Here is a 23901-nt window from a genome sequence, read left to right on the forward strand (position 1 = left end):
CCCCTCTGACGCACGGGACATGACGGGACTTCCCTGTGGCATTCCCCGTGACGTCACAGGGAAGTCCCGTCAAGTCACCGTGCGTCAGAGTGGGGCGGGGTCACCGGGTGGCCCCGCCCCCCCGTTATTTAAGAACTGTCAGACGAGGAGCGCCGTCACACAGCGGGAGCCTCCCTCCATGCCAGCATGGATTGCGGAGCGGCCCGGAGAAGAAAATGAAGAAGAGAAGAAAAGAAGAAAAGAAGAAAAGAAGAAGAGAAGAGCGGGAGCCTCCCCCCCATGCCATGGGTGCGGAGCGGCCCGAGGAGAAGAAGATAGAAGACGCCACGGAGGAGATGCTGGACGAGAACGCCGGAGGAAGAACCAGAAGAGCCAGAAGAACCAGAAGATGAAGGAAGAAAGAAGAAGCATTTAAATAAAGGAATTGTCAAAAACTGTCTCTTGTCATTTTTAACATTTTTGACACTTTTTTCGTGAAATGGTAGGGGTACTTATGTACCCCCTTACCATTTCACACAGGGGGGGGGCCGGGATCTGGGGGTCACCTTGTTAAAGGGGGCTTCCAGATTCCGATAAGCCCCCCGCCCGCAGACCCCCACAACCACCGGCCAGGGTTGTGGGGATGAGGCCCTTGTCCTCATCAACATGGGGACAAGGTGTTTTGGGGGGCTACCCCAAAGCACCCTCCCAATGTTGAGGGCATGTGGCCTGGTACGGTTCAGGAGGGAGGGGGGGCCGCACTCTCGTCCCCCCCTCTTTTCCTGCGGCCTGCCAGGTTGCGTGCTCGGATAAGGGTCTGGTATGGATTTTTGGGGGGACCCCACACCGTTTTTTTTTTTTTTTTTGGCGCGGGGTTCCCCTTAAAATCCATACCAGACCTGAAGGGTCTGGTATGGAATTTAGGGGGAACCCCACGTCATTTTTTTTTTTCAATTTTGGCCGGGGTTCCCCTTAATATCCATACCAGACCTGAAGGGCCTGGTATGGAATTTAGGAGGACTCCCACGTCATTTTTTTTTTTAAATTTTGGTTTGGGGTTCCCCTTTGGGGAATTCCCATGCCGTTTTTATCAATGAACTTCTATGTGTATTGTCGGCAATGCAATAGCCGCGGGTAGTTTTAAATAAGTTTTTTCCTTCAAAATGTCATTTTGCTGTCAGACTGTTCTAAACACAGGAAACATGCGCCCCTTTACAGGCATACTATAGACACCCCCCAGGTACGAAATTTAAAGGGATATTACACTTTTATTGTTTGACTTTAAGCATTATTAAAATCACTGCTCCTGAAAAAACGGCCGTTTTTAAAACTTTTTTTTGCATTGATCCATGTCCCCTGGGGCAGGACCCAGGTCCCCAAACACTTTTTATGACAATAACTTGCATATAAGCCTTTAAAATTAGCACTTTTGTTTATTCATGTTCGTGTCCCATAGACTTTAACGGTGTTCGCGTGTTCGAACGAACTTTTTTCCTGTTCGCATGTTCTGGTGCGAACCGAACAGGGGGGTGTTCGGCTCATCCCTAATTACAAGCAAACAGATTACAGTGAGGATGGTTCCCTTTAATAGCCATTCAAACCCCTTTGTGTCAACTTGTGTACATGTTATCAGGCCAAAATCCCTAGGGTATGTAAACTTTTGATCAGGGTCATTTGGGTAGTTTCTGCTGTGATTATGGTTTAAAAAGAGTAAACACAGTTAATTGATAAATGGCTTCAGCCAAACACTAATCATGAGTGGAAAAAGTTTTTGTTATCATTCATATTCTCTGAAAAATGGCCAAGAAATCATAAATTCTGCCAGGGTGTGTAAACTTGTGCATGTGTGTATATATGTTTGTGTGTTTGTGTGTGTTTGTGTGTTTATGTGTGTGCATATGTATGTGTATGTGTATAGATAGCGCTTACCGCCTGAAGGAGCGGCTGATTATTATATCCGTAATTCCCGTTTACCACCTGACCCATCGCAGCCCATACAATCAGGAACAGTCCATGTTGCATTTTCCTCTTGCTTTTATTTAAGTAACATGAACTGGGATAGAAGAAGGGTTTTCTGAGATGCTCTTTTGGTTGCTTTGTAATCTTTTCTTTGCCTCTCATGCAAAGAACTAGAATCATTGCGGATAATAGGAAATCACTCTATGTGATTTCTTCATCAGGGAAGATGGAAGTAGATTTGATAGAGAATAATTGATAAAGAATCACTCTGAATAACTTCTTCATCTGCAGAACTTTTCAAGAACAGTCTGTATCTCTATATGTGTACTAGTAGCTTTACCACCACCTCTTTACCACTACTGCCCATCTACATGGTACTTCCAAGTTGAGCTAAAGAAAAGTCACTCTGAATAACTTCTACCGCTTGACTGATTGGAATCCCGGGGCATTGTTGAACCCAAAGTCACAGGCCATCACCACCTGTCTCATTGACTTGCGTTCCAACATCCCTCAGCCTCTGGTAGTACCCTTCCCTTGGGCTTTCACTCACGTGATCAATAGTCCATGTGCCACTCATAAACGATTGATCGCCCAGTTTCCTTCTGCTTAGTTGCTACTTCTTCTGCAATGATTCTTCCATCCCTTTCCTCCTTTCTGGCACGCTCCCTTTCCCCGCCGGGGCTGCCAACAACACCAGCGACTACATGCTGCACGGTGTCATCTACTCCTCTACAGGTGCCGGTTCCCCACCATCCTCACGGGGGGGGCTCCATTGGCTCCCTGGAGGGGGAACCTCTCCCCTCTGGGAACCAGGCTGGGCTTCTCTCCAAACTCGAACTCCTGACTCACCATGTGACCCGGCCTTTTATATGAGAGTCCCGCCTCCTGCCAAACAAATTAATAATTGGCCAGAACTCGCATCCAAACTACCTGTCACTCAGATCCCAAATAAACAAACAGGCCTGCTATATGTTACAAGCCTGCCTAAATTTACCTGAAATTGTAAGCTAACAAAAAGGTCACCTCCATAAAAGTAGGTGCCCGCTACATACCCCCCCACTTAAATCACAACTGTCCCCAGTTGTGGGGAATGAATTTAGAGTACCTCCTTAAGTTTAAAGAGGAAAGAGCATCTCATTACATCAAATAGAATGGGGAAAAGGAAAATAAACTTGAAACAGAAATAACATCGACATTACTATACACAATAACAACACAATATAGTGTTCACTTATACAATTTACATTTCCTGACTGTAGTTCCCTACAGCTAACACTCCATACCAGTGGAACCAAAGCACTACTATCGCAGGAGGAATACTCTGCTTACCACGGGACTTCATCTGTAAGATAGACAGCCGTCACATCTTCAATATACCTAAAAGAAGACACAACATTTCTAACTAATACTAACTACACATTACCAAAGAGAGGGGGTTATCATCCTCTAATGGGTAATCAAAAATATGCAATCTTTTATGGCATGTATGTTCCTGTTAGGGTCATCACTCCCTAAAAAGGAGTCTAACAGACTTCCTACAGAGCGCACCCTAAACAGACATGCTCGACAAATGAATCCATCTGCCCATTAGCAAATAAACTTTCTGTTTGGCTCTTAAACAAGAGTCCTTGTAGAAGTACTTGTGCAACAAAGGGACTTAGCAGAGACAGCACACCCTAGTGTCCATAACTTTGTCCTTGTTAGGCACCATGAATGTGAGTCTCTCCTGCTGGGAAAATTATTTGGGGAAAACCCACCCTAACCCATCTGCCATCCTGCAGTCAATATGGGTACTGAAATACATTTGTGAATACACTTTCAACAATCCTGCTCACAAATAGTACCTCGGGTCAGGCAACCTTTTTCGACTGTCCCCTTGTCCTCTCACCGAGAGAGTAGCTACGGGTGTTTTGTCCTGCCTTTACCACCAACACTCTATCCTTGTGAATCGCTCTTCCAAGTCTCCATTCACGGTGGATGTCTTTAAATCGGACCCAGACCTCACTGTCAGGTGTCCTTTTTGGTTTAGGAACATGGAGGTAATCCCAAACAAGATCGTCCTCCCATGCTTCCCGTGAACTTTCAACAATCTCCATAATCCGTTCAGGAACATCGTACAGGATAATCTAGGCCCCACTCCTGAGCCACTTTCCTTTGAACCTCTCTCTGAAATCTTGAAAGTCTTGGCAAATCTTTAGCCTTTCCTCTGCCAGGCAAAACACATGTGTCAGAAGCTCTACTGACCCACTGTTGATACGTGGCTGCCCTGGTAGGAAGGGTAGTATTTGAAACATTAAAAGGGGGTACTGGAGTTTTAGATGTACTGGATAACTTTCTGACACTCCTGTAGAAGCCTCCACTGAAGTAGAACTTTCCAGGAAACATTCTTCCTCAACACTTGACTAAAACTCTTCAGGGGATGACCATTCAAACAAATTGTCCATAGATCCATATTTTTTTGCTAAATCTGCGGTGATCCCCAATCTACAGCCCAGCCTCTGTCTGCCCTGTCCGGTCCCTCTCCCCTCCAGGAACCAGACTGGGCTTCTCTCCAAACTCTAACTCCTGACTCACCATGCGACCCGGCCTTTTATATGAGAGTCCCGCCTCCTGCCAAACAAATTAATGATTGGCCAGAACTCGCATACAAACTACCTGTCACTCAGATCCCAAATAAACAAACAGGCCTGCTATATGGTACAAGCCTGCCTAAATTTACCTGAAATTGTAAGCTAACAAAAAGGTCACCTACATAAAAGTAGGTGCCCGCTACATACACCCCCCAGTTAAATTAATTATATATATATATACATTTTAGGTTTAAAACTCCTCCAGTTTCCCATAGTTTTGTCTATCCCATAAAAAACGAATCCCCTTGGATCACAATTAACACTGTTTCTTGAAACCCTTTTTTATATTGTTATGGAGAGTTTCCCTGTCATTCTCCCCACATATTGTAACCCACATGGGCATTGTAATGTATAGGTTAAGTGGGTACTGTAACATCGTTGCTGTCTAAAGGCTTTTTTATAGTTGGGTTGCATAACCATTAGTCCCACGCCTGCTGGGGAAGAAGCACAGTGGGAGCCGAACCCCCACAGCTGCCAGGCATCTATACTATGTAACCACAGGGTGCAAATGAAGCACCTGCTGGTTACTTGACTGCTGTCATCTCACAAGGAGTGGAAGGGATGTTTCATCAGGTCCTTTCCCCCCCATGTTGCCCAATCTTCCCCACAACTGCAGAAAAGATCCATGTAGTGCTTGTGAAGTGGAGAACAGGTATGAGGTAGGGGGAGAGGATTAGATAAAGCATTCCCTCCTGTCCCTGTGAGATGACAGCTGTCAAGTAACTAGTGGGCGTTTCCGTAGCGTGCTTTCGTTTTTATAGTATAGATGTGGTGTTCGGCTCCTTCTCCAGCAAGCGTAGGGTTAACTGTCGTGTGGCTCCTTCCCCAGCCGAAAAAGTCAGAACTGGCATCTCTCCATGTTGTGCAATATGTGAGGGCACAGTGGGCCTTCTCCCTTGGGATCTGTGTGCATTGCACCCATGGATGTTACGACTCTGGGATTAGTGCATTTCTGGAAAATCTTTAGATATATTTCTGTAGCTTCAAGGTCTATAATGTATAAAACATTAGATATGTGCAAGTATTGCAGAGATGTACTGACTATACTGAATGTGTGGTGTGTGGTTTGGTTTGTTGTTTTTCTTTGCATCAGTCTGTAATTCTCAATGTTTTGTCTCCTCCTGGTTAGGTCTGCAACGCCTTCCCGTTCCTTCTCAAGCTGCCAACAGTATCAAAGATTGCCTTTAAGGAAAGCTCCTACCTGCAGAACTTTGTTCTAGATTACATTGAGGAGCACAAACGCACTCTGAAGCCCGAGGGCCCCCAAGATTTGATTGATTGTTTCTTGCTGAAGATGAAGGAGGTGTATACACGAAGTATCCTTGATAACCATTGGCTGTATTACCATAAACCAGCCAATCAGACACAGAACTGCTTTGAAGAATGGCTGTGTGAATGTAATGGGTTGTACTTGATTATGATTACGTTTTGCGTGCAATGGTCGATTTTAAAATTTCCTTCCATCTCTTTTCTTTTCCCTTTCTGCGCTTCTCTCCCTGCCCTTCCTTCTTCCCTTTGCCTTGCTTTCCTTTTTCCCTTTCATCTCTTCTCCCCTCCTCCTTGTGTCCTCTCCCTTTCCATTGCCTCTTCCCACTCCTCATTCCTCCCTGCTCTTCCTTGTGTTCTCTTTCCTTCCCTCTCCCCGTGTTTCCGTCTCTCCTCTGCCCCTTTCTTCTCTTCTCCCCTCCCCTCCTCATCCCATTCCATTGCCTCTTCCCACTCCTCATTCTGCCCTTCTCCTCCTCTCATCCCCTCCCTTTCTTTTTCCTTGCTGTTCCTTCTCTCTCCTTCTCACTTTCCCTTCCCACTCCTCATTACTCCCTGCCCCTCCTCACGTTCTCTTCCCTCTCTCCGCCCTTCCTTCATCTCTCCTCCTGCTTTCCTTTCCTCTTTCCCTTTCTTCTCTTCTCCCCTCCCCTTGCATCCTCTCCCTTTTCATTGCCTCTTCCCACTCCTCATTTTGCTCCTCCTCTCATCCCTCCCTTTTCTTCCCTCTTCCCAATCCTCATTTTTCGCTGCTCCTTTCTCTTCCCACTCCTCATTCCTCGCTCCTCTTCCTCTCCCTTTCCCTTTACACTCTCTTCAATCCTCCCTGCTCCTCTCCTTTTTCATTCTTCCTTTTTTTTTTAACTCTCTTCCATTCTCCAATTCTTAGTTTCCCTCTCAATTCCTTTCATTATCTCCACTCTGCATTCTGCCCCTCTTGTATCCCTCGCTTCTCTCCTCCTCATGTTTCCCATCTCTTCTATTTCTTTTCCTCCTCTCTGTTGCTCTCCTCTCCTTTTCTCTTCCATCCCCCTGTCTTCCTCCTCCTGCTTCTCTGCTCCTCCATTCCTTATCTCTCCTCCTCTTTACCCTCTCCAATCCTTCTATATCTTTTTTGTTCGTTTATTTTTCTTAGTTCTCCTCTCATCTTCCTGCTTTTTTAATTCCTTCCCATTCATCTCATCTCCTCTCCCAATTCCTCCCCTCCCCTCTTCTCCCCTTACCCCTACCCCCATCCCTGTGCATAATGAATTAGCAAAAGAATAATGCATATAAAAACACACACAAAATATGCATAAGCTCATGCATACTAAAACACTTTTCGGGCCGCTTCCCGGAGGCCTGGGAGTCTATTCTTTGCTCTACTGAAGAACTGCAGCCTATGGCCCAAACATTTCCAGCTTCTGGCACACTTTGGGGATTTTGGTTGCTCAACCCCAAACTGTGGGAGCTATAGTATGCAACAGGGAACTAAGCATGTGGGCAGGTGGCCGACTGTGTGCTTAGTTACCTTAGCTGCAAAGGTCAGGGGGAAGGGGGTTACAATTTTGCCACCTTCCCTGTGTGTGTTTACAGGCTTTTGCTGGGGTCCAACCTCCCTTCCATATGTTAAAAAAGGGAAGAGGTCTGGATCCCAGGGGCTCAGGACCAAGGCTGGGTTCACACTGTTGCGAATTGAATGTGGAGAAACCTGCATCCAATTCACATTACAGGAGATTGTGACCGGCTGTTTATGGAGCCAGTTCACACATCTCCACAGCAAGCTCCGGTGTGAATTGCACCGGAGTCCTGTGCGTCTTTTGGTCTGCGTAAGGTCTGACTTTGGGCTGAAATGGTGAATGGGGACGCACTGGACTCCTGCTGTGAGCCGGAGTGTGCAGCAGTGTGAGCCCACAAAGAGAAGACTGGACACGTGCAAGGGCTTGCTGGGACCTGTGGTCCACCATAGCACGCCGACTCATCAGGACACCCCAAGGACATGGACTTCTCCATTTAAGTTTTTCCAACTATGGACTATACCCAAAATTACTTCACCTGTTCAGGTACCCTGGGGCAGCCACAATTAGGTGTAGTTAGGATGAGGACGTTATTGCATTTTATACATGTTTTTCACTGAACTTTCAGTAAAAGTTTGAGCCTGGTTTGAAGACAGTCAAAGGGGTGCATGTCGGGTCTTGGCGTATTCCTAAGAACTTGGGTCTATAATAGCACTGTGGGGTATGCATAACACCATTACACAAAGTTAACCTACAAAGCTGAGAAGAGGAGGTAGTTGCCATAGGTAATTGCAAGAAAGAACTGCTACAGCAACTAGTCATCGGTGTGGTACCCGGTTAGGTGAAAGGCCCTCCAGTAGCGAGGGGTCGGTGACTCCCTCCCTAGCTGTCCATCTCCTCTGGTCACCGGGTGCAGACTAGCATTACGGAGATCTAAGGCCTGATCACTAGGTATAGGAAGGAAGCAGTTAAAGAGCATGCATTGGGGCCCGCTATGTGCTTGGTGGGACTCCATTCCATTACTGGGAGTGAGGTAGTGGAGGTACGCTGGACTGGTCGACAATGGCTCTGCATGTCCCTCCGAATGCAACACATACATCAGTACACATGTGTAGTTCTTTAGGATGAGACCTCTTATGGAAGAACACTGTACATTTTGCTGCTCACAAGTGGCTCATCTCTGAGTCGGGGACTGCCTTAATGGTTGAGTCTTCCCATGACCACAGTTTCCACCCAGTTCTGGGCATTGGTAAGCATGCCTTCGAGCGAGGTGTTTCCCCCTTGTGTACAGGCACAGCTAAACCCCGCCTTCAGGCCCATGACTTAAAGCAGGCCATAGCTTTTCAACAGATCAAAGAAATCGCCACCAAATAGGGAAGTATTAATATTTTTTTTTGCAGGGTACTATAATAATGTAATATACTGTATATGTTGACAAAATAAGACCCAAAATTCTTACCACACCACATGTTTTATCTACATCACTTCCTGACCCACCTAGAGTTTTACTGCCTCTTCTCTCTCCCACTTCTCTCTATTTGACCCTGCATCTCTAACTAAATTGGTCTCTAATATGAAATCCTCCACCTGCATACATGACCCCACCCACCCAGTTATTTAAATCCTGTTTTAGTTCTCTATGCCCCATTAATCTCAATATCATAAATGACTCCCTTAGCACCGGTTTTGTACCAACAATCCTCAAAACTGCCGCCATCACCAGGTACCAAAAAACCCAACATGGCTCTGGACAATTTAAAAAACTTTCGCCCAATATCTAACTTACCCTTCCTTGCCAAGATCCTTGAGCGGGCTGTGATATCTGTTATATAATCACCTGACTTTAATCAGTTTGAACTCTCTACAATTTGGTTTTTGGCAACTACGCAGCACAGAGACCGCTTTGGTCAATGTCACTAACAACCTTCTGTTAGCTTCTGATTCCGGGTCACTAACTATTCTTATTCTACTGGTTCTTAGTTCTGCCTTTGATACTGTAGACCACAATCTATTACTCACTCTCTCCTTTGAAACCATATTTGGAGTCTTAGAATTGGCTCTGAAATGGATTCAGCCATATCTCACTGATCGTTGTCACTTTGTTTCTCTAGGTGGATTTCAGTCTGAAGTTGGTCCAGTCAAGTACGGTGTTCCTCAGGGCTAATTTTTGGGTCCCTTACTTTTTAGCATTTACTGTACATGTTTCCACTTGGCCAAATGCTTAGATCACATGGGCTCAATTATCACTTCTATGCTGATGACGCTCAGATATAAATCCACGCTAAACCAGATTCTACATTGGCTGCTTCTTTCCTATCTAACTGTATTTGTGATACAAAAACTTGGGTGGCCCATAATTTCCTTCATTTAAATTGTGACAAGACTAAAGTCATGCTTATTGGCACCCCCCCATCAATTATGTAAAGCCAGTCCTGATAGCTTATATAGATGGCACTGTACTTGAGCTTCAGTCTAAAGTGAAAAAACTAGGGGTGATATTTAATGCTTTTTTAAACTTTGAGCCACATGTACAAAATGTTGTCAGAACTTCTTTTTTCCACTTGAGAAACATTGCTTGGCTGCATCCTATGCTATCATACACTGCAGCTGAAAAGCTGATCCATACATTTTGTGTTCTCCCGACATGACTACTGCAATGCTCTACTTGCTGGTGTACCAAATCCACTATAAATCAACTTAAATATGTTCTAAATTCTGCAGCCAGAGTCTTGACTAGGTCTGGTACAAGTGATCATACCTGGAGTCCTTGCACTGGCTACCCATCAGGTTTCGTATAGATCCTCTTGCTCACCTACAAGGTTTTTCGTGGCTTGGCACCCCATTATCTCTCTGAACTTTTTTCGACTTACTTTGTCCCACCCCCCTACTCACCTACACTCTATGGGAGAGAGAGCCTTCTCCTGCATTGCTCCAAAGCTCTGGAATTCACTTCCTAAGAATGTGAGAGAGTCATCTTCTCTAAACTCTTTTAAATCAAACCAAAAAACATTTTTCTTTAGACAAGCTTTCACTTAATTGTCCCTTTTTCCCTTATATTATGTTATCCTGTGTATTTCTTGTGTCTTCCTTGTAAAGCGCTTCGAGAAGCCACCTTTAAAGGTGCTATATAAAGTTTATTATTATGTGTAACTTTAATGCCCTTGCAGCCTGCTGTAATATTTGGCTCATGCTTGTTGCTCATTTCTCCTGATGTTAATTCCCCCATCTGTCTCCTCAGGTGGAGCATGAGGAGGACCCGGATTTTTGCGATAAGAGCCTGCAGGCAATGTTAGTGAGTCTGTTGGCAGGTTCTGAGACCACCGCTAAGACCCTGAAATTCTGCCTGGTCTTCTTGGCTCACTATTATGATGTTCAGGGTAAGATCAAATATAGAATGCAGAACACTCTGTTATGTTCATCTGTCCGATATTCCATCCCTTGCCCACTTCATCCAACACTACACCACATAAAAAAAGATGGCTGCAATTCGACTTCTCAATTGATTTTGTATGACCTAGAAGTGCTCTGAAAAGACATAAGTGAGGATTGAAAAAAAAAAAAAATTTATTTATACTTGCATTTTTGGTGGAACCCCCCAGGCCACATCATCCATTGACCACAAATTACTATGCTGCGCATCTTTAGTACAGCAAAATCCTGAGACCGTCTCCAGCCAACAACTGCACAGTGCTACAGGAGATGGCTAGTAATTTGCTGGCTGTGTGGAGACAGCTGATGGAGCTCTGAGTGCTGCCAAGTACTGGACAACTGAATAGGGCGAGTGGTACTTGTACTGTCTCTAATTATTCCATAATTGCCCAGCATAACAATAGTGTGCTCCCCTTACCTTTCCAGACTCCCAACTAGTACTGGCTAGTATTGGCCAACAAACTTCACGCTGGAAGCGCTCATTCTCAACATACATTTAAAAAAAAATGTTTATAATTCCCTAGAACATAGAGGTTTTAGGAAATCACAGGTAACTTCCTTTACATTTCAGCAAAGGTCCAACAGGAAATTGATGAGGTGACGCAATCATTGCATCTACCGGGGATTGAAGACAGACCACAGCTGCCGTACACCAATGCCGTCTTTCATGAAATGCAAAGAGTTTTAGACCTGGTGTCCACTACTCTTTTCCACGCCCTGACCAAAGACATCCAGTTCTGTGGGTACACCATCCCGAAGGTATACAACCACGATATATGCCAGACTGTGCAGATAAAAAAGGGAAATGGTGATGAGACTCAGCTAAAAATATAAAGGGTTAAATTAGATTAAATACATTTAGTTGTAGTGTATGGGTGTTTAGGCACGTGCCATATTTCTGCCATACCAAAATATGTCTGGTTTCTTGTATTGCACTCGGCCAGTTACTAGTTGGATGCCATGGTGTTGGTTCATTCTGAGTTTTTCTTTTAATATCTCCCTTAGCAGAATGCAATATAATGCTGTGTATAAAAGCCAGTAAGAACCCATTCTCCCTTCCTGCCTAGGCAACGGTATACTTCCTATTTATCCTTTGTTATGTTGTATACTCCTCATTTCTTCAACCTTTACTGTCAGATGAAGTTAAAATTTGTGGGAAAAACTAGGGCGTGACCGGATGCTGGAGTGAGAGGAGGTGTGTGTGTACTTCCCCCAGCCCGATGCCTCCGTGTCTACCTGAAACAACCCGGTGATTTGACCTGCCTGTATGAGCTTTCTCCCCCTGCAGCACTTGGCATCTGATCGGCTGCCTGGCTCTCCTGTCTCTGCCCGTGCCGGAGTGCGACGCCGGAGCAGCAGCGCAGCCGCCCGCGAGAGGACGTGGATCCGAGCCCTCGGGGTGGGGAGGAGAGGGTCGGGCTCTCTGCTCGATTGGTTAACCGGGCAGCGGCCTCGGCACCAGCGGGCGGAGGCGGCTGAGACGGCGTACGCTAACAGCATAAGGAGCCATCGCTAGTAGTGTCAACGTGCTGCCCAGCCGGCTGGCAGCACTAAGGTACCAGCTACTGTGTTTATTCAAAAGCAGACTATCTCTCCCCTCTCCCCGAGGGTTGGGTTACCGCCACGGATGGGGGGGTGAAGGCTCAGGCAGCCTGACATACGGATACACAGTGATCCTGTCTTTATTAGGGAGAATATACCTCCTGTTAACTGGTGGAGGGCTGTATCAAAAAGACAGACCCTAATCCATTGCCATAATTAAAAAAATCTTAACAGTGTTGTAATACCTGCTATTTTTAGGTTGGTCAATTACCCTAGCAGCAGCTAGAAGGACATTGCTGGGTCTGAGACAATACTGAGGGAAGAGAGAGGAGGAGGGGGGGAGGGGAAGAGAGGAAGGGGAAAAAAGAGGAGGAAAAGAGAAAAAAGAAAAAAGCGGTAGAGTATCAACTCCACGCGTGGTTAAACCCTCTTATATACCCCTCTGGCTCACACAATAAGTCATGACTAGGAAAAAGGGAGAGGAGCTGCAACAACAGGAGAATACTAGCTCCCAAATGACCCGCACTTCAAAAGAGAAGGGGAACCAGGCAGCAGCTGCAGCAGCGGCTAAACTTGAAAAATTTGCGCACCCCTCTACCTCATCTCCATCTAAAAGTACTCAGCAGCAGCAGGATAGACCACAAGCGGGAGGTTCAGGGGACAGGAAGAGTCTAGGAAAAGGACCAGCGGTAACGCACCCAATAAAAACGGCGAGCAGTAAAAGCTCTGCGGGCGAGCCCGCAGGATTAGCGACTAATAATGCTACTGCGCAAAACGCACCAGAAGAAGCTGAACCCACACTGAAAGATGTTCTATGCGCTGTCAATTCCTGTAAGGCCTCCCTAAGCGACCTGTGCGACCAGCTGACAGGGCTAAAGGAAGAGTTAATTATAGTAAGCCAAGAACTGCAAAGGACTATTGCCAGAACAACAACACTGGAGGAGAGAGTGAGTCAGGTTGAGGACGATCTAACCCCACTAAAGCAAGAGCTTAAGGCATTAAAAACGCAGATGGGTCTACATAAAGCAAAAATGGAGGAAATGGAAAACAGGTCCCGCAGAAACAACGTAAGGGTGGTAGGCCTACCGGAGCGGTGCGAGGGTCCCCACCCCGAGGAGTTTTTGGAGAAATGGCTCAGGGGAATATTCGGGACGGAAACCTTCTCTCACCTTTTTGCTATTGAAAGAGCCCACAGAGTGCCAACTAGGGCCCCACCATCAGGGGGATATCCCAGACCAATTATCATGAAGCTCATCAACTACAGAGATAAGGTAACCTTGATGCGTAGGGCCAGAGAGCTGGGAGATATTCTGCACAACGGAGCCAAGATTTTATTTTTCCCCGACTACTCCCCAGACCTCCAGAAACGAAGGGCTGAATTCAGGGACATTAAGCGTAACCTACGGAATTACAAAATAGAATATGCCCTGCTGTATCCTGCACGGCTACGTATCACTGCCCTAGGGGCTACCCATTTCTTCGACACAACAACAGGGGCAACAAAATGGCTGGAAGATAACAAAACGGACCTGCAGAGCTAGGGGTTGAATAAGGCTAGTTAAACTTGGAAAGGAAAGGTGGAAAATGTATCTTTTTTTTTTTATTTTCTATTTTATTTAGCTATTTTTTTTTTTTTTTCATTTGTTGTTTTCCTCACAGCAATTGGCAGACGACACGGGGGAGGGGGGAAGGGGGGGGCGTGATAGATGGAAGCACGGACAAATGATGTGATTTCACTAGTTATGAATGTTTTAAGTGTTGTTTTGAGGGCTTGGAAGAGGGTTGTGGGAGGGGGGGAGGGGGGTAAGAGCGTGGTAGTAAGTCACAATGCATTTTTCTGGTATATGAGAGGGGAGTTATTTCTAGAATGGTTGGGGGGGAGAAAAAAGGTCACAAGTGCAGCCCCTAGGGCTAGCCTAATTAGGCAGGAGGGGGGGTCACGAACAAGGGTGGTGAGGTGGGGGATGAATAAAGTTGAAGGGGGGGGAGGGGGGCTTGTAGCGAGATACAGGGTCGGGCAATGGGGTGCACGTAAGGCACACATAGTTAGGAGGGGGGTTTATAAAAGTAACGTACATTGGCACACGAGATTTGTATTTGCAACCAGGAAATGCAGAGGGGGGAGGGAGAGGGGTGAGCATATTGGTGGGAAGAGGTATCTCATTTTCCTGCAGGGAAGCCAGAATAGACGCGCTGGGACGCTACGTCTTTTTGAGTTGTGTTGTGGAAAATAGACCTCTGGTGTTAGCAAATATTTATATCCCGCCTCCGTTTAAAACAGAGACCATTTTGGATCTGTTGGAGTTTGTGGACAATAAGGCTGACGTACCGATAATATTGGTGGGGGATTTTAATGCAGTTCTGGATAATAAAATGGATCGGTTTCCGCCAGTGAATTGGGCGGAGAGATTATCAGAGGGGCGCCTAGGCCAACTTCTGAAAGAAATTGGGTGGTGCGACCTATGGAGATCTCACAATCCAAACACCCGGCAGCACTCCTGTTATTCATATTCCACTCTCTCGCGCATAGATATGGTATTAGGTAACAGTGAAGCTCTGCAATTAATAGGGAACATAGAGTATAAGCCGAGGGGAATTTCAGATCACTCTCCCTTGACCTTGACCTTGAACCTAAACACTAGACCTGGCCAGAAAAGGTGGACAATAAAGCCACTTTGGTTGGATTTAATAAGCAGCCCAGTAGAAGTAACCTCCAAATTAAAAGAATTTGTAACATTTAACTCAGGTACAGCACCAGCGGGGGTAGTGTGGGATACCCTAAAAGCATTCCTTAGGGGACTATTACACCAGCAGGTTGCCATAGTAAAGAAAACGTCAAGGTAATGGGAGGTGAGGGCTAGTAGGGAAGCCATGGAATCAGAAGCGCAATACGTGGCGGACCCAACCCCTGAAAAACAGGAGATTTGGCTCAACAGACAACAACAGTACAGAGAAGTAATTAATAGAAGAGTAGAGAATAAAAGACTTTTCCAGAAACAAAATTATTTCAGAGAAGGGGAGAAAGTAGGCCGGATGCTTGCACTTATAACTAAGTCTAATCTATCTCCATCGGCCATTTTCTCAATTAAGACACCGGCTGGAGAGATTACTTCTGATCCCGCCGTGGTCTTAGAGACTTTCTCTGCGTTCTATAGGGATCTGTACAGGTCGCGCCGGGGGTCGGACCGGCGCGATATGGACGGGTTTCTAGAAGGGGTGGATCTGCCCGTGCTCTCGGAAAGGGACAGGAGTGAGATGGAGTCTCCTCTGACCTTGGAGGAGTTGCAAAAGGCTGTCACGGAGCTGTCAGGCCAGAAATCTCCCGGTTCGGACGGATTGCCATTGGAGATCTATAGAAAGTACGGGGAGGTGCTGCTCCCGGAGCTCTTAAAAGCACTGGGGCAGTCGATCAAGGACGGGAGGTTGCCCTTATCAATGTCAGAGGCTGATATAATAGTGATACCAAAAGAGGGGAAAGACCAACTGGAAGTCACCTCATACAGACCGATATCATTACTGTGCTCAGATGCCAAGATCGTTGCAAGGGTGCTCGCATCCAGATTAAACAAATGTATTGCAAAACTTGTGCATCCAGACCAATCGGGGTTTATCCGCGGTCGGTCTACCAGTCCTAATATCAGAAGGGCCTATTTGAACCTCCAGGTACCAACAGAGAACGTAGGGTCTAGAGCTATATTGTCTTTGGACACCGCCAAGGCCTTCGATAGCCTGGAGTGGGAATATCTCTGGTGGGTGCTTGAGAGGTTTGGATTTGGCCCTGTATTTATCAGCTGGTTAAAGATCCTATATAAAAATCCAAAGGCAAGACTCAAGATAAATAATGATTACTCGGAAAGTTTTCCCCTCGAAAGAGGGACGAGACAGGGGTGCCCCTTGTCCCCTTTGCTGTATGTTTTGGCCATGGAGCCACTGGTGGGAGCAGTGAGATCATCATCCGAACTGCAGGGATTCCACAGAAAAGGGGAGGAAGAGCGAATAGCGCTTTTTGCGGACGATGTCCTATTTTTCCTGGGGGACACGACTTCCTCACTGGAGAAAGTGATGCATCTAGTGGAGGACTTTGGAAAGTTTTCAGGATTGACCATTAACTGGGAGAAATCATCGCTCCTGCCGGTTGATCCATTGGCCAATCCGACTTCGATGAGCTTGCCCCAATTGAAAGTTATGGAGAAAATTAAGTATCTCGGCGTTGTGTTATCCAAGGACCCCAGCGTGTTCATCGACGACAACTTGGTCCCCCTCCTATCAAAATTTAAAAAAAAATGTGATATCTGGAGTAGACTCCCCTTGTCTGTGGCGGGTCGGGCCAACCTGATTAAAATGGTCTGGTTGCCTCAGTTGTTGTACCTGCTCCACAACTCCCCAGTTTGGATTGGGGAGAAGTGGTTCCAAAAAATTCAATCCCTTTTCAGGGAATTAATATGGGAAAAAAGGGCAGGCCAGGATAGGTTTACAAAAACTGCAGTGTCCCGTCACGGAGGGGGGACTGGGGGTTCCCCATCCGTCCACCTATTTCCTGGCAGCCCAGTTACAACAACTTGGCGGATGCGCCATTGATGGAGGGGGAAGTAAGAGTGCCCAAATTATTTTACAGTGAAGCCCACATAGTTCACTAGTGGAAGCACTGGAGGCAGAGTCACTACAAGGAGAGATCCCGACACTTAAAATGATTACTAGGGTTTGGCAGACAACTAAGCGAATAATGGGGTATAAAGGAACCTCAGAATATTCACCAATCTGGAATAATAAGAACTTGCAGGAATTACTATCTGTCGACAGCAACAAGTTGTGGGAAAGGTGCGGGATAAGCCGGCTGATACAGCTATATGCGGGGGATACCCTGAAATCCTTTGAGGAACTGAGGCATGAGTACGGGTTGCCAAATCATGTATTCTATAGCTATCTACAGATTAGGCATGCCTTGAGCAAGCAGCTCGGCAGGCAACCCCCCACATGGTGTAGGATTCCACTACTACAAACAATAATTAAATCAGAGACCTCTAAGGGGTTAATCTCAGAGATATATACCCAATTAATAAAGCGAATAAATATGCAGGTAGGCTTCCCTGGGGGCAGGGACAGATGGGCGGCCGATGTGGGGGAGATAACGGACACAGAGTGGAAAAGGATCCTGGAACTTGGACCAGAGGTGTCGGTCTCACCTTCACAAAAAGCCTCCCATCTGATGCTGCTGCATAGATCTTACTACACACCAAAAAAGCTTTTTATGTTTGGCCGCAGAATCAACGACGAGTGCCCTAGATGCAGAAGAACAGGTGACCTAATTCATATGGTATGGAGGTGTCCAAAACTAGTCAGGTATTGGTCCGAGATCTTAAAGAAAGTAAATACAATGTTTAAAATTAATTTAGAGCTTGATCCCAAGACTTGTGTGCTGGGACATGTTAACAATGGGCTGAGAGACAGGAACACAGCGGTAGCAGTAGCAAGATGCCTGTTTCAAGCCAGGAAACTAATAGCACAGTCTTGGCAATCAAGAACCCCCCCAACTCTGGAAGATTGGATTGGAACCGTCAACTCCACAGTGTGGAGCGAAAGGACATTTTACATTAGGTCAGGCAACTACAATAAGTTTGTGAGATTGTGGAACCTGTGGGTCCAAGCAATGCCATGCCCGCAATCAGTGCTACTCTAGCGCTGAGAGTACTTGCCTTCTTAGTAATGGGGCGTGGCTGAGTTAGGAGTAGCTTAGAGACAAGAGAGAACAATGTACAGAATCGATGCTGTCCATTGGGTGTGCCCGGGAATCATGGGGGTCCAATAAGGGAGGGTCACAGGGGGGCGGGAGGGTGGGTTTAATCAAGGGAAAAGTAATAATACATAAATATGTATAATGGTAATAATAGGATATGCGGCCAACTGGCTTTGAGGTACAAGTTGTATAGTATGTGATCTGTAGTTCGGGACTATTGTTACTATTTTCACATTGAAACGCAAACTGTAACACACTACTTTAAAAGGGGAAAAAAAAAAAAAAAAAAACTCGAAAGGCCACAATGATGTGACTGGATTAGAGACATATATGAGTATCATTCTGAAAGCAGTCTCTGGATAAAGTTAACTGATGTGGCAAAAAAAAAAAAATTTGTGACTTGTCACAGACGTTCACATGATTTAATTGGGACTAAGACTGTAGAATGAATTTGTACTTGTGTATAAAAGTGCCTCTCTCTTTTTACCAGGGCACCATCGTCATCCCATTCCTGACATCAGTGCTTAATGACCCCTCTCAATGGGAGATGCCAGATCAGTTCAATCCCGGGCACTTCCTGGATGCGGAGGGCCAATTCCGTAATCGGGTGGCCTTCATGCCATTCTCAGCTGGTGAGATATCCACAACATTAATTTTGTTAGTTCCAGGCAAGGGTGAAGTAGACCATTTGTTCAATGTAATGCATAGAAATATTCTATCGCGCAAGTCTCTGCAGATCTTCCTTTTTGGAGAGTTCCTAGAGAAACCCAGTACCCTTGCTCATTCAGGAAAGCGACACCCTTCACCACCTTTTACTTCCACCTTCTTCTACTTCCACAGTGCTGTCCTGCCTATCCTTCCTCTGTCATAGTCCCGGCAGAACACCCATTGTTGAAGCTTAAGCTGATGTCACCCCTCAACCATGCAAAAGTGTTCATGCCTAGCGATTGGTCATTAGACCCAAATACTGCATCTCAGGTGCAGGTCACATGTTCCCTCATACTTGGAAGCACCTGGTATTTTGTGGGGGCAGCTGACAGGAGTGGTAGTGGAGGACAGTGAAGGTGAGTATAGGATTGTTGGGAGGTGGGCTTAAAAAAAAAAAAAAAAAAACTGTCACAAAGAGCAAGGCTCTCCTTAAACAAACACGTTAGTCAATACTGAAAAATCAGCCCTAGAAATCATACGTACAGAGCCCAACCCAGGTCTTTTGTTTCTCGTTTGGGGAATTATATAATGTTCCAAGATCTCTGCATAAATAATTCCCTTGTTGCCCTTGAGTTTTTTTTTTTTCTAAATTTTCATAGAAAAAATATTACTTTCTTTTTGAGGAACAGAGAAGATTCTGAAACTCCATCTATATTGTTGCAGTAAACCTGCCACCACGAAGGGAAAGGATAAGGAACGAAGAATTGTTCATGGTACTTTCAGGAAATGCTCCAGTCCTTACCATTCCAAAATGTTAAATGTATAACTGAAATCTCCAGCTTCTGCTTTCTATAAATTTCTGCTTAGAAGCATTTTGTTTGACTAAAAAAAAAAATCAGCTGACTATATAGAGCTGGCCAACCAAAATATCTAAAATCAGCAGTACACGATCTTCCATTTTATTATTTTACAATAGGAGCGTAAGGGACATGGGCAAAATGTAAGATTCAAACAATGATATAAAAAGGAGGCAGGATGTGGAGTGGGAAAAGCAAGGGGATGTGTAAGATCTTGTCATTGATGGGTGAATCTGTCATTCGTCTGATTTCCCTCATCAGTGTTTCATATTAGCCTCCATATAACCCAACCCCCCAGTCTGTGGTTTAAAGCAACCTCCATAGAATCCAATGAACTAGTCTGTAATCCATAGGGGCTGCCATAGATGCCAACACCACAGTCTGTGATTTATAGCAAGAAGGAAAAGAAAGGTGCCTCTAAGTGCAGTATGCAAAATTTAATAAGGTGCACAAAGGGTTAAAAGCACTTACAAGATCGTTGAGTGTTTAAACATGATAAAATCAGAAGTCCTCATCTGTGGCATGTGTCCACTCTCGGCACGGTGGTAGTGAGCAGTGTAGAGCATTCTCATACGTGCTGAAGAGAGGAGGCAGCAGGGAAGTCTGTGTTCCGGGTTCACTGCGGAACACACAAGGCTGATGGCATCTCCCCACTGAGGCCATTGTGTGTCCCATAGTGAACCCAAAACACAGGCTTCCCTGCTGCCTCCTCTCTACAGCACGTACAAGAACGCTTTACAGCTGCTGGACAGCTCTACACTGCTCTCTACCACCATGCCGAGATTGGACACATGCCACAGATGAGGACTCCTGATTGCATCATGTTTAACGCTCAACAATCTTGTAAGTGCCTTTAACCCTTTGTGCACTTCATTAAATTTTGCATACTGCACTTAGAGGCGCCCTTCTTTTCCTTTTTATATCTTCAGAGTTGCTTCTCCTCTAACCAAAGTGCTGCCAGCAGTGCCACCTCATCACTATCATCCCTCTGACCAGCTATGCACCTCCACCAGAGCGCCCTTATCTCCTCTCTGTGATTTATAGCAAAAATAAATAAAAAGACAATCCCGTGAGCTACCAATTCCTAAATGCTAAATGTAAATAAAATGCCTAAAGCTGCCAGCATTACACACGTCACATATATTGTGCAAAAAACAATCATAAATAAATATATACTGCGCTAAAAGGCATGTATAAGAAATGCACAGTAAATAATTGATCTCAAATTAAATAATGAACCAGTGAATTATAAATGTTAATACACATATATCATACTATGCATCTAGTTAAGTGCCTAGTGCATAACTGTGTATTACAAGCCAAAAAAAAATATATATATATATAATATATAATTATTATTATACGCAATTTATATAGCGCCAACAGTTTACGCAGCGCTTTACAATGTATAGGGTGGACAACACAATTACAGTACAGTTCAATACAAAAGGTAAAGGAGGGCCCGGCTCGTAGAGCTTACATTCTAAAGGGAGGAGGTGGTGGTACAAAAGGTAATAGCTGCAGAGAATGATTTTATGGGGGTGCACAAGATGCCTGCTGTGCCGCCCTGACCCCTCCCCAACGCGTATCAATGCAGGGGATTACGCATCTACTTCAGGGGGATAGTCCCTGCATCGATACGCGTTGGGGAGGGGTCAGGGCGGCACGGCAGGCATCTTGTGCACTGAGGAGGACGCCCGCATCATCCCGTTACCACCATCTTTTCTGCTTTATTTAATAAACGGTTCAAACTGTACTTGCAGTATCGAGTTTTTCCTGTTTCATATCCTGGTTGGTGTATGCTGAGGAATCCAAGAGCCCAATTCCATCATAGAGCCCAGAGGTGGTTCACATGCGTGTTTGGTCTAAAATGGTCTAAAAGCAGCTTCAGTATGTTCCTACAGTCAGGTCCATAAATATTAGGACATCAACACAATTCTAATCTTTTTGGCTCTATACACCACCACAATGGATTTAAAATGAAACAAACAAGATGTGCTTTAACTGCAGACTTGCAGCTTTAATTTGAGGGTATTTACATCCAAATCAAGTGAACGGTGTAGGAATTACAACAGTTTGTATATGTGCCTCCCACTTTTTAAGGGACCAAAAGTAATGGGACAGATTAACAATCATCCATCAAACTTTCACTTTTTAATACTTGGTTGCAAATCCTTTGCAGCCAATTACAGCCTGAAGTCTGGAACGCATAGACATCACCAGACGCTTGGTTTCATCCCTGGTGATGCTCTGCCAGGCCTCTACTGCAACTGTCTTCAGTTCCTGCTTGTTCTTGGGGCATTTTCCCTTCAGTTTTGTCTTCAGCAAGTGAAATGCATGCTCAATTGGATTCAGGTCAGGTGATTGACTTGGCCATTGCATAACATTCCACTTCTTTCCCTTAAAAAACTCTTTGGTTGCTTTCACAGTATGCTTTGGGTCATTGTCCAGCTGCACTGTGAAGCGCCGTCCAATGAGTTCTGAAGCATTTTGCTGAATATGAGCAGATAATATTGCCTGAAACACTTCAGAATTCATCCTGCTGCTTTTGTCAGCAGTCACATCATCAATAAATACAAGAGAACCAGTTCCATTGGCAGCCATACATGCCCACGCCATGACACTACCACCACCATGCTTCACTGATGAGGTGGTATGCTTTGGATCATGAGCAGTTCCTTTCCTTCTCCATATTCTTTTCTTCCCATCACTCTGGTTCAAGTTGATCTTGGTTTCATCTGTCCATAGGATGTTGTTCCAGAACTGTAAAGGCTTTTTTAGATGTTGTTTGGCAAACTCTAATCTGGCCTTCCTATTTTTGAGGCTCACCAATGATTTACATCTTGTGGTGAACCCTCGGTATTCACTCTGGGGAAGTCTTCTCTTGATTGTTGACTTTGACACATATACACCTACCTCCTGGAGAGTGTTCTTGATCTGGACAACTGTTGTGAAGGGTGTTTTCTTCACCAGGGAAAGAATTCTTCAGTCATCCACCACAGTTGTTTTCCGTGGTCTTCCAGGTCTTTTGGTGTTACTGAGCTCACCGATGCGTTCTTTCTTTTAAAGGATGTTCCAAACAGTTGATTTGGCCACACCTAATGTTTTTGCTATCTCTCTGATGGGTTTGTTTTGTTTTTCCAGCCTAATGATGAATTGCTTCACTGATAGTGAAGCTCTTTGGATCATATATTGAGAGTTGACAACAACAGATTCCAAATGCAAATAGCACACTTGAAATGAACTCTGGACCTTTTATCTGCTCCTTGTAAATGGGGTAATGAGGGAATAACACACACCTGGCCATGGAACAGCTGAGCAGCCAATTGTCCCTTTACTTTTGGTCTCTTAAAAAGTGGGAGGCACATATATAAACTGTTGTAATTCCTACACGGTTCACCTGATTTAGATGTAAATACCCTCAAATTAAGGCTGAAAGTCTGCAGTTAAAGCACATCTTGTTTGTTTCATTTCAAATCCATTGTGGTGGTGTATAGCGCCAAAAAGATTAGAATTGTGTCGATGTCCCAATATTTATAGACCTGACTGTATATGGATTTATATCTTTCCCTCAAATGTTCTTCAACTTTTTTGCAGGAAAGCGTGTTTGTCCCGGAGAGAGTTTGGCCCAAATGGAGCTCTTCCTTCTCCTCTCTGCTTTGCTCCAGAAATTCACCTTCAAGCTGCCCCCGGGATCTGAGCGTCAAGACTCCAAATGGCTGAATGCTAACAAACATGACATTATATACAATGCTCAGCTGTGTGCCGTGCCCCGAGCATTACCCAGCAAGTAACCTGCAACATTGTTATGAAAAGAGTATCTTGGGGATTCTTTGGGGTGGACCTCAATACACAAGTATATTAATATACAACAAAATTTAAAACTTTTGCATGCTTTATTATAATCTGTCTAAAAGGTTTAATTGAAAACACTATTTCATGTAGTAGGGCCCTGGCTCATGAATAAATAGTTAAAGAATGAACGCATATGTAGTGCTGTCAATACCAAGAAATGGCAAAGCTGCTAAACACTGTACTACTCAAGAAATACGTTGTAAGATTGATATATATTATATACTCATAATTATTTAATGTCCTCTCTTCTACCTATTGGCCAATATTATCAATCCAAGTTATGTGTACCAAACAAGTAAATGCCCCCAGAAGCCCAGAGTCAGGAGTACAAATGGCTCCATTCTACTAAATATGACATTATGTCAGCTGTGTCCTGAACATTACCCAGCAAGCATCCTGTAATATGCCAAATAAGATTTTCTGTAGGGGAACCTCTTCACATCTATCTAAACCGGGGATGGTGTGGAATATTCTTCCCATTAACCACTAATGTAAAGGTACCCATC

General features: G+C 44.9%; 1 protein-coding gene across 4 annotated transcripts in view; it reads left to right on the forward strand.

Moving 5' to 3' along the window:
• LOC141145580 (cytochrome P450 2C14-like) overlaps nt 1-23523 on the forward strand; it is an 85610-nt gene extending 62087 nt beyond the window's left edge. For 3 of the 4 annotated variants that reach the window (XM_073632404.1, XM_073632403.1, XM_073632406.1), the window contains 6 exons: nt 5698-5871; nt 10569-10707; nt 11331-11518; nt 18526-18667; nt 19373-19456; nt 23138-23523. In XM_073632404.1, the coding sequence (XP_073488505.1) occupies nt 5698-5871; nt 10569-10707; nt 11331-11518; nt 18526-18667; nt 19373-19456; nt 23138-23334 (924 nt within the window). In that variant the 3' untranslated portion in view covers nt 23335-23523. The remainder of the gene's footprint in view (nt 1-5697; nt 5872-10568; nt 10708-11330; nt 11519-18525; nt 18668-19372; nt 19457-23137) is intronic. The other variant, XM_073632405.1, reaches the window with a different exon arrangement.
• The last annotated feature ends 378 nt before the right edge of the window (nt 23524-23901 follow it).

Source organism: Aquarana catesbeiana, linkage group LG05 (assembly GCF_042186555.1).
Source record: "Aquarana catesbeiana isolate 2022-GZ linkage group LG05, ASM4218655v1, whole genome shotgun sequence".
In the NCBI taxonomy this organism is placed as follows: Eukaryota; Metazoa; Chordata; class Amphibia; order Anura; family Ranidae; genus Aquarana; species Aquarana catesbeiana.